The sequence below is a fragment of the Balaenoptera ricei genome, chromosome 7 (genome assembly GCF_028023285.1).
Source record: "Balaenoptera ricei isolate mBalRic1 chromosome 7, mBalRic1.hap2, whole genome shotgun sequence".
Taxonomy (NCBI): Eukaryota; Metazoa; Chordata; class Mammalia; order Artiodactyla; family Balaenopteridae; genus Balaenoptera; species Balaenoptera ricei.
In genome coordinates this window covers 34,008,257-34,020,503 of record NC_082645.1, presented here as the reverse complement: position 1 = coordinate 34,020,503, position 12,247 = coordinate 34,008,257, and the positions used below count along the sequence as shown (strand labels likewise).

Below are 12,247 nucleotides of genomic sequence, written 5' to 3'. Positions count from 1 at the left end.
GAATTCTCATTGGCATTTTCAAAGTGCACTCTCCATGAGGCATGTATATTACATATCATACAAAGACAGATGAAAATTGAAATAAAGTTAAGACAAAGTGACTTGTGAAGTAAAATTGAATACACTTACTGTTATCCATCTTAAATCTGGTGCTTAATTCGTGGCCAAACCATCCCACTAACCTGAAACATAAATAATAACATTTGATATTTTGGTCTATAAAAATAGTCACAATTAATATAGGCCAAACCATCCCACTAAGCTAAAACATAAATAATAACATTTGATATTTTGGTCTATAAAAATAGTCACAATTAATATAGGCCAAACCATCCCACTAAGCTAAAACATAAATAATAACATTTGATATTTTGGTCTATAAAAATAGTCACAATTAATATAGGACTCTAGGGCCTGCGTTTTAAAATCATGTATGAAATACTTAAGCATATAAATACTATATGATATCATAAGGCAATTAATATTTATAACCTTCTTGAGAGATTGAGTATAAAATCAATTTATTCTTGTTACTAGTTGTATTTCCTTTGCAAAGTTAAATCATCTGGAGACCTGTACTTAATGACCTTGTTCTTATTTAAAATTAAATAAAATGAACAAAAATGTTTTTTTTAGATTTTAAAACAAAGGTGAAAGCTCAAAAAAAAAGTGATTAATACAATAATGTATTTTTCTTGCAGTAAGCTCTCTAAAGAGAAATGGCAAAAATATAACCTATATAATTTTTGGAAAATTTTAAATAATTTTCTAAAGAAATTTTTACTTTCAGATTTTAATAAGAATGTTAATTAGCCAGATATAAAATACAATATATATACGAAAAATCATATGTATGTGTGTGTGCTTATTAGATGAAAAAAATTACAAAATATCTAAAGAAAAATATAAAATTTGAGAAAGAGAAATACAATATTCCTGATAATCAATTCTTCCTAAATAAATTACTAGTTTTAATACTGCCAAAATTAAAAATTCCAAGTATGTTGTTTTTGGATTTGGCAAAATGTTGTTAAGTTTATATAGAATATATGAGTGAAAATAATAAATTTTGAAATAGAAGAGTATAAAGGTGAATATGCCGTATATTATATAGCATATTACGAAGTTCGTTAAATGAATGAGCACAATACTATTAAAAGAAGCATCAGGGAGACAAATGGAACATGGCAGAAAATATAAAAAACAGTCCTCAGATCATACAACAATTTAATAAGTGATAATTGTAACATTCCAAAAAATGCAAAGATGAAGAAAATATGTTCATATATTTATATGATTTTTAAAAGAAAAATTTCTAACTATGAAAACCAAAGAAAATATAAAGGAACATATGTATATATTCAGACACATTTAAAATTCTGTATTACAAAGAAAAAACAAATGAAAAACCAAAAGAAAAACCAATGATGGGGAGAAGGAAGCTGTTTGCCACATTTAAAAGAGTTTTCACCAAGAGTTTTTTCATCAGAGAAAGGGCAGTGCCCCCAAAACTACACAGCCACGAAGCATGGTCAAGGCATTTATAAAAGGAGAAATGCATATGCCCCATGAATTCTGGGGGGGGGGGGGGCGGGGGGTGAAAACTCAATCTCAGTAATAATTAAAAATATGAAAAAAACATGAAGCTCAGACCATGCTTCACATATCAAATTGGCAAAGTCATTTAAAATTTATATGTCTATTTTCATCAAGGATTTAGTAAAAAGGAAATAAGCTCTTTAATAATGAATATATAAGTAATAAAGCCTTTATGGAGTACAGTTTGAAAATATAAATTAAATATATGTATAGTTTTCTGTCCCAGTACTTTTACTTGTTCCAGTTTATCCAAAGGACTATTTGGATTACACCATTTGGAGTACACTAAGATGTGTGTGCTAGGACAATGAACACAATAGTATTTACAGTGTCACAGCAACCCCAATATCTTGTAACAGAAACAATAAAATAAATATACAACTTTTTTATGTTGGAATATTATGTAGCCATTATAAAAATCATATTTGAAAGAATGTATATTCAAAAAGAATAAAATGGAGATAACAATATTTAAACTATGTTTCCAATTTTAGGATAAAATATATTGCATGCATTTATACGTAATTATGGCCAAAATGTTTAATTTTTTCTTTATTCACATCCAAGTCAAACTTAGACGTAATGGAGAAACACCAAAGGTACTTTCATTAGTACTAAGATTTTACAGCTATAATAACTGAAAAAAGAGGTAGTAAATTATCACTACTTTCAAATTATACAATTTTGTACCTGGTATGAACAAAAAGATAATTTAGTGTGGTAATCTGGTACAAAATTAATATGAGAACTAAATATCTGAAGTTTAAAATTTCAACAAGCTGATATATTAATAAGAAATATTCCAGACCTACATAAAAAAAGTTTAAATACTTCTGAATCTGAACAACAAGAGCAAAAAGACTTGAATAATTTTCAACATCAAGAAAAAAGTCAGGACTTCCCTGGTGGCGCAGTGGTTAAGAATCTGCCTGCCAATGCAGGGGACACGGGTTTGAGCCCTGGTCCGGTAAGATCCCACGTGCCGCGGAACAACTAAGCCTGTGCACCACAACTATTGAGCCTGTGAGCCACAACTACTGAAGCCCATGTGCCTAGAACCCGTGCTCCACAACAGGAGAAGCCACTGCAATGAGAAACCCACGCACCGCAACGAAGAGTGGCCCCCCATCGCCCCCCAACTAGAGAAAGCCTTGTGTGCAGCAAAGAAGACCCAACGCAGGCATAAATAAATAAATAAATAAATTTATTAAAGAAAAAGTCAATTCTCAAAATGATGTATAAATTTATATAACCCCAGTAGAATATACAAACATTTTATTTTCATTTGGTACTTGCAAGCTGATTCTAATGCCATATGGAAAAACAAATAAATAATATTTTAAAATCCCTAAAAAATAACAGCTATGACATAACAGCTCTGACAAAATATTACTATATTATAAAAATTCAAAATGAAAACAATGTGGAACTATGTTAATAAATCAATTAATATACCATTCATCATATTAATAAAGCTGAAGAGAAAGTTATAGAATCATCTCCATAGACCAATGAGTCATAAGAGAAAGTTCTATCAAGTGATATTTGCAACTTACGTCACAAGTGGTTAATTTTTGTAGTATAAAAGTATCTAGAGATCAATAACGCAAAAATAACAACCCAAGAAAAATGACCAACATATATAGAAAAGGCAAATGGCTCTTTAAAAAAATTTTTTTTTTAAAAGAGCTCTCCACTTAACTAATGATAAGAAAAATACAAATGAAAGCTACATTGAGATACATTTGCTCTCCTCTTAGATTAGAAAAAATTCAAAAGTTTTATTAAGGACTCTGTTAGTATTAACATGTTTTATAAGTAACTCTCATGTATTATTGTGGGAATATGTATTATTGATGCACCCCTCTAGAAAACAAATGAGTAACAGCTATAAAATTTACAAATACATGTATTCTTTGACCTGGCAAATTCACTTCTGGGAGTTTATTCTCCAGTAGAACTTGTACAAGTATGAAGTGAATTATGTATAAGTATAGCCATTGCATCCCTTTTAATAATAGTCCAAGATTGAAAATAACCTAAACTTCCTTCAATAAAAGACTAGTTTTATAAATTATGCTAAATTTATATTATAAAATATCACATAGTCATTATATCAAAAGTGAATGAGAATGAGTTCTGGGTCCTGAAAGGGAATGATTGCGAGAGATAAGAAACCAAAAAATAAAGATATACAACAGAACATGTAGTATCTTTTATGAACTTGGTAATTATCTTGCTTATCTTCATTTTTCTCCCCCAACTAGAATGTAAGCTCATGAGATCAGGGACTTGTCTCTTAGTGTTTGTAGAAGAGTGTTTGTAATGTGGATGTGTGATGAATGGTAAAAGATTGTTAGGAGAAGCATGAGTTAGGGCAACTGACTAGTGTGGTGATGGTCAGGGGAGGCTCTGACGAGGAAGCTGAGCAGAAGAATGAGTATATTTCAGCAAAGGAGGAAGGAAAAAGTGTTCCAGATAGTCAAATAGTATATTCAAAGGCCCAGCACATATGAAGACTATGAGGGCAAATTTCCCACCACCTCCCTTTTCAACGTTTATATTTTTGTGTGTGTTATACTGTTTGACTTTAAATGAATTCTGCTGTTTTTATTGAGTTTACTAAATTTCTAGGTGTAGACTTAATATTCAACTTCAGAATTGTTTTCAAATGATTTTTCCAGAATAAAGCTCTAAAACTTATTAGAAAACTGATGATCCAGTTTGGGTTCTGCTCCTGCTATGTATGATATTTTTAGTCACATATTAATTGCCAATTTCTCTTGACTTGAAAAATCTATGGCTTCAGGGACAACTACTGACATAATATTGTTTGGAAAAAAAATGTTTGGGGTGGTAAAAAAAAAACTTTGAAGGTATTAATTAAAAATTTTCTCATTATTTGCAAATAATTTTCTAAAACTTTCTTCTCCACAGTGAATCAATAAATTTTATTGCTTCAGGGTCATTTGTTAAGTGGAGAGCACCAAAAGATGTATACTCTTTTTAGCTTTGAGTTCCAAAGCATGCTACTGAAACTTATAGCAGAGTCAGTAGTCTTTAAAAGCCAAGGCTTTTGACTTGCAGTAGATAGACACTTTGGAATTCTAATTATCAAGTGTCTCATATAATAGCCTAGCATAAAGTTCATGCTGTAAACAGCAAAAAGAAAAGAGAATAATAAATCTAACCCATGAATCAAATGACATTTGTGAGTGCTGAGGAATGAGAAGCTTCAGAAAGGGAAATAGAAAGACTGGATTCATATTCCTAATATGGAGCTGGCTGCACTCCCTACGCCCAGTTAAGTTCTAGGAGATGGGAGTTGGGATGGTTGAGAGGTCAGTGGGAATTCCAGATATGTTTGGGAGGATCTAATGATACGAAATTCCTGAGCCATGTTCCCTCAGCCCTACGAGGCAATCCAAAGGGTTTGTAAGAATCCCTCCATGCCAGGTTGGTGCCATAATCTTCATACAAAAATGGTTAGCAGAAGGGCCTGTGATAGCACCTCCATTTATAATCTAGGATCATACTAACCCAAGAGACCCAAGAGAGTATCCTGAAATTCCTGTTTCCCCAGAGAAGGAAATTGAAGTGACTGAGAAAGTCAGCATCCCCAGTGGAGCTTGAGATAAAGGGCATAGGGTCATGGTAGCTCCACAGACATCTTGGAGGATGTAGCAGTAATGGGAGCAGATGACCAAGGGAGTGCCAGGTACATTTTAATGGATTCCAGGAGATGGCTGTAGACAAGATGCCTCTCCTTTATCTATGTCTGGGCACTCTGTACGTCACCCATCGTGCAACCTTAGATGCCATCCTAAGGAGAGAAGGACAAGAAAAGAACTCTGAACTGACAGAGCTTAAATTCTGAATTTACTGAGAAAAGTCACTAAGTATACCTCAAAGTTGTAAGACTGAATTTCCTGAATCAAATGAGTTGATAGATAAAAATAAAGAAAATAAAATTATTTGTCCCCCTAAGTTTATGGTCTGGTGACATTTACATATGTTACTTACTAAAAAAATTATTAAATTTCTGATGACAACTGAAATCAATTATAAAATGAAAAGTATGTTTATCAAAATTCTCATATGTTTTTGTATTAAATATCCAGAATCAGAACCTATGTTTAGTTAATCTGAACACACAACTGAGCTATATGGATGAGTTAAATTGAGTGGGAAAACAAATCACTGTACAATGTAATTGTTTATTTGAGGTACTTATATTTATCATGATGTATATTTATTGAAAACCCATTCTTTCAGCAGGCATAGAACTGTGCTGGGTACTGAGGGGAACTCAGTATCACCTTTTCTATTGAGGCTAAGATTATGTTTGCATAAAAAAAGAGGAATAAAGAAAGGAGTTCTAGCCTGAATGAATTAGATTCATTCACTGTCATTTAATACAGAGGCATTGACTATTGTTTTATGATATTTCTATCTTTTGAAAGAGAAGAAAAATACTACAGTTTGTTAAAGAGAATGATTTCTTCTGTAGTTACAACCCAAAAAAATAATGTATGAGCCCTTTTGCACGTAATGCTTTCTTTGGAAACAGATTCAAAATTTTCCTCTTGGCATTTTCTTTTTTAAAAATCTGAGGCAAATACAGTGGCTATGAGACAGGGTAATGGAAAACTGGGAATTCTTTTTTCCATTTTTTTTCAACGGGTTTAAAATAAAAATTGGGAGAGTACTTCAATACTTTTTTTCTTATTTAGCAACTTTTCTTTCATTTTTGTGTATTCATTTAAAAGACTAGGTATTTGTCATTTCTGTTTGTGGAGTGCTATTAAAAATTCAAGAGTATGAGTTATGATTGCTGGGCATATCTGACAGAAACATCAAAGACCTAGATACATGGTATCCAAAGATACCATCAAAGACCTAGATATGAACGTGGTATCATAGGAGGAAATTATAGTTCATGCTTAAAAGTACTGATGGCATGTTCATAGCCCAAATATGAAAGGAACAAGTAAATACACGGAGGGAAAATGTTTTCTTCTTTAGAGGAAAAAATACTTGGACCTGAGTCTATAACTGAGGTCAAGGCATCATTTTTTATGCTTTATTTACTGAATCCATAAAAGTACTTTAACTTTTTATCTGAAAAAGTACAAATATGATATTGTAATTTTTTCTGAGTTGCCTCATTATTTGATGATAATATGCCTCTTTTGAATTTATTCACTAAAGAGATTATATTTTGCTGTCCAATGGCTTAGTACAAAAGATACTGGGAGACTAACCTCTGGGCCAGCTGCATTGGAGATTCTAATTGTTTGCCATCCATCACCCTTAGCCACCACATCTGTGTCACTTCTGGATGGAAATTATATAGTCCTATAGAACATTTCAGAGTCATCTATCAAATCAAATTGCTTGTTCTCATGCCAACAGGAAATCCTATTCAAAAGGCATGGATGGGCAAAGCTTTTGCATAGTGAACTGCTAAGGAAAAAAAAGGGCAGAAACAAAGACATGTTTGCTGGAAAATGGGCAAGATCGTTTCATGTCATCTTACTTATTAATCTTTGCAACAACACTCTGAAGTAGGTATTGTTTCCATCATTTTATATTTGAGAAAAGTAAGGCTTACAGAGTTTGAGTGATCATCTAAAGGAACGTAGCTAGTTAAGCCCATATCCTGCCCAGTAAGTGAGCAGGAACACTGACCCACAGTGAGAAGCTGTGGTTGATACAGCGTCATCAGAAGGAAGTTGAAGTAGGGGGTTCAAAGCAAGTACCTTAACAAACCAATAAGCAAATAGAAGCTGAGATGGTCAGTCCCTGCAAGCTGAGTAGAAGAGCAGATGCTCAAAGTAGACTCAGGTAAAGTAAAATAGTTTAATGGAAATTAGTGTGAAGTTAGAGTTGATGCTTGTTATAAGGGACTCTATTTCTATCATTTATGTGACTAATTAAATTACCTTTCTTTTATCAGGCTTATTAGAGTTTTCCTATATTTCACTCATTAATTCTTCAAAAATAGTTAATGAGACACCTTGATAGAAGCAAGAGATAGAAATAGTACAATGAGCTGTTCTAGAAATGGTTCCTGCCCACAAAGAGCTTAAAGTCTATTGGGTGTGGGTGTGACTCAGGGTAGAAACTAATTAAACAAATATTAATTCAACAAAGGGTGGGTGGGTAGCCCCCCATCTCTGAATCCTGGTGTTCATGCCTTTATGTGGCTCACAATTAAGAATTGTGGGTGGGACCTGTGTCTCTTCCTCAAGAAGAATGGATTCAGGTGACATAGCAAAGTAGAAAGAATTGAGAGAGGGAAAATGGACTCAAACCTAGATGTCTGATATTAAACAAGAGCTAAGGAAGACAGAGTTGCTGACAGATTCTGTTAGGAGTGAGACATTGAGTGGATTGAAACCCTGAAAGAAATGAAATTAGAGACTCAAAAGGTAAGAAGTTTCAGTTTCATCAACGTGAATATTGAACTCATTAAGAGAAGGAAAGTAGAGTAAGAGAAACAGAAGAAAGAAAACACGGCTCTTCATAGAGGCTATTTATACCATAATTCCCTAACAATCAGTAGTAAATTGGGTGAGAGTGCTCCGGAGCAGGAGGATAATATATATGGCAGTAAAGTCTAATATCTAGATGTGACAGTGACATCACTGAATTCTGTTACCAAAGCAATTACTTGAAAACTTTCATCAAAACAACTCAACAAATCATAGTACAAACACTCTTACAGTTATGAAAAAAGAGGATGGAGGAACTATTCCATGTTGTATGTGCTTCAAAGTCCTGAAGCCAGTAGTGGTTAATTGTCCCAAACTGTCACTGATTTTCATGTGATGCTTTTCTTCCTCTGTATCTTTATTCTGATATAAAATATTAATAATTACCATATTCTTTTAATCATTTGTGGTATCTATAATCTTAATGAAGTTCTAAATATTATTTCTTCTGGAAATAATTACAACTTTCTAAAATTAATTGCTCTATACTTTCACTTGATAAAAATTAATAACTTAAATGGGGTGTTACAACAAGAGAATGACATTTTTATCTTATTAAAATTTATTTTTACCCGTAATTCCTTGTAAAGTAAAAGAATCTTAGAATCTCTTCTTTAACTTCTGACATTTTTCAGGTTATCCTGAATATTTTCATGATAAATAACATCAGTGATACATGGTTAATATAAGAGCCCATACTAATATAACTTTTACCATGACCAGATTAAAATTTTGAAAATCATTGTTAATTTAAATAAGAAAAGGGAAAAGAATTCTGTTTATTAAAATAGTATGTTCGAAAGATAAAGTCTTTTCCCCGTATTATTTTCCAATGCTGGAAAGTGAACAACGTGAAACCAGGTGACTGACTCCTCAAACATCAAGCAAAGATCTTGTAAAAATACTCAAAAGAATTTGATTTGATTTTGCGGGTTCATCCTGATTTAGGTTCTTGCAGTTGTTTTATTAATTTTGAGAGCAACAAAAACAAATGTTAACAGATTTCATTATGAATCAGACATTGTTCTAAACAATCAATCTTCAAAAGAATCCTGTGATGTAGATACTATTATCATCCTCATTAAACAGATGAGAAAATTGAGGTTCCAAGACTTTGGATAAATAGTCAAAGACAGGGGAATTCTCTGGCGGTCCAGCGGTTAAGACTCCACTTCGACTGTCGGGGGCGTGTGTTCCATCCCTGGTCGGGGAACTAAGATCCCACATGCCTCACGTTGGTGGCCAAAAAAATTAATTAAAAAAAAAAATTGGTTGAAGATAATACAGTTATTAATCCTTGAAGCCCAAATACAGATATAGACCATCATGACCAAGTATATTCACAAACACATGCAAAATCTCCTGGGCAGTCTTTTTTTTTTTTTTTTTAATTCATCAAAGAGTCTAAAAAAACCCCAATATTCCTTAGATTACTTAAACACTATGCTTAAGGTTCTGACCTGGCAAAATGCCAGGCTAGATGACAGCCACATTTTTTTTATATACAATGTTTTCCCTTCCTCAAAAAAAATGGTTTTTTGACTCTGTCCTTTCATAATCACTGTAGTCAGTTTCTCTTCTTCAAAATGCATGGACCTAGGTATCTAATATAATGAATCTGAGTAAGTGTATCGATCATATATTACACCTTGAAGTATTGACAGATGGAATGGGGGCTGTTTAAAGTCAAATAAAGAAACGATTATTTCAAAGAATATTTATTCAAACTCAAAATACATTTCTAAGAACCTAGGGGAAAATTAAATTCATTTTAAGACTCCACCACTTGGAATGCAGGAAAGGTAAAATCAAAATACAAAAGAAATGTAATATAAATGAAATCGTGGCATGAATTCTAATAAACAAATATTCTAAAGCTAATGCAGTAAAATTAAAAGCCATTAAATTAGCTTATAAGTAGCTATTATCACAACAAGCTCATAAATCATATCTACAAATTGAATATGAACAATAACAATTAAGATGCAATCTCATCATACTTGGATAGAAATTTGAATCTTTTGCCATCAAAAATTAAAAATCAAGCGGTGAGTAAATTTACTTAAAATGAGGATATTAACAGAATTTTGAGAGAAGGTGTTGGAAGAGATCCAATAAATAATAAAAAGTAAAGATTTTAATATGCTTTTTGTTCTTTGAACATCATAAATTTCCTAAAAGGAGTTTCAAATAAGTATTATCAAATGGAAAGCATCACTTAAAATAAAGGCATCTTTGAGCCATGATATTCAGATTCAGTAAGAGGAAGCCACTAGGGATCCAATCAATATGATTTTGGATGCTAAGAGTTATGAAATGAAATATCAAAATGCTCCTTGATCTCCTTAGCAAGCCTTTAATGGCAGAATCTCCAGTATGAATCCCTAAATATTTCATGCACTGAATTAATTTAACTTATTCTGCAAACCCCTTACCTCTCCTCACCCCATACCTCACCAAAACTAAACAAAACAACTTATCCTGGTTTTCTTAGCTTATGTTAAAAGTGCAATTATTCACTGGAGCAAAATCCCACATATAAAGAAAAAGATCACAATCTTTTCTAAGGAAGTACATTTGCATTAAAAACTGCTTTCATGATGTCCTTTAATTTGGCAATTTATCACCACACATTTAATAATTTAAGTCTGTGCTTAGGAATATAAACCTGACTGGGAGTAAGTTTCTTTTTTGTTTTTCCTTTTCCTTTTCCTCTTCTTTTCCCTCTTCCTTTTTCCTTTCTTCTTCCCTCCCCTCCCCACCCCTCTTCTCTTATTTCTCTCTCTCTCTCTCTCTCTCTCTCTCTCTCTCGGGCACAACTTAGAACTAAATACAATTGTCTTATTGCTTTCATGGTTTCAGAAAATGTGTTGAATCAACAAAACTGTTATAGCATTACAAAAAAAATGGAACATTTGGGGTACAGCATAATTGTTTATTTTTAAACAAAATCTGTAATAGCAATTGTGAATAAGTTTGTCTGTCATCTCATATCCTAATGTCCTCTATAACCGAACCTCAAGTGAAAGTATATTACTTAAAATCCTCATCAAATAATCAGGTTTCACAGAATCAAAAGTTCCACAAAGGTTGTTTTATTGAGGATGTAATGAGAAATTTATCATTCAAATAGCTTTTATACAGTCTTAATTTTCATAATAAAAAATTTGGTAGCTGAACTTAGGAAATGTGAACATGGTACTCTTTCATACTTGAGAAAATGAAAAAGATGAGAAAGTTACAGTAAAGTTTGTTATAAAAACTGGAAGGGAATCTTAAAGATGCCCAGGCCTAACTATTTATTTTTCCCATAATCAAACCAATACCTGGAGAGGTGATGAGGCTTGAATTTGCAGTCTTGTTCCATATGAGCCGTCAATGGCACCCCTTTGTTTTTAAGATAAAAATCAAAACTCCTTAACTTGAAACACAAGGACCTCAATGATCCTGCCTGGAACACCCCACCACTGCCTGTTCCCTTTCAGTCTGACTAAGAGTTAGGAGGATTTCTCCAGTCAGTTCAAATATCACCTCCTCAGCAAAGGTTTCTCCAACGTCTCTCTTTCTTTTCCCTGTCACACTGAATGATAAATCCCAAGAAAACAGGCTTATTCTTGTCTGTATCCCCAGTGTTTGCATACTGCTTTGCCTGTAGTAGATGCTCAAGAAATATTTTTTTAGTTGATAGTTGAAATAACTGTATGACATTTGAGTAATTTAGCATCATTTGGACAGACATCAGTCTGATTCTCCCCTCATTCTTGTCCCTTTAGCCAAACTTTTCTCTATGTCCTCTAATTTCCTAATAACTTTAAACTCTGTCCTGCTTTCTTTATCCCACTTGCCATTACTGTATTTTAGATAGTGAGTGGCTCACTTCTGTGTGATTGCAAACATCCCTTAACTGACGTCCACATTTCTGTTTTTGACCTCCTTCAGAGTGCTGCCACCTATCTTTTATAATAGATCTAGAAGCCTACAACTTCTCATCACCTCCTTTGCTGCTCCCCTGCTTTGAATTGTCACCTCTTGTCTTCATTCCTTAATGGTTCCCCAGCAGGTCTCCCAAAGTCTACCCTTACCCTCCTACAACCTATTCCCAAGAAAGCCACCAGAATGATCATTTTAAATTTGCTATGTCATGTCACTTT

General features: G+C 33.0%; 1 protein-coding gene across 1 annotated transcript in view; it reads right to left on the bottom strand.

Annotated features, from left to right (window-relative positions):
* KYNU (kynureninase) overlaps positions 1-12,247 on the bottom strand; it is a 114,988-nt gene that overhangs the window by 10,205 nt on the left and 92,536 nt on the right. The window contains 1 exon segment of the mRNA XM_059927124.1: positions 130-182. Within this exon segment, the coding sequence (XP_059783107.1) occupies positions 130-182 (53 nt within the window).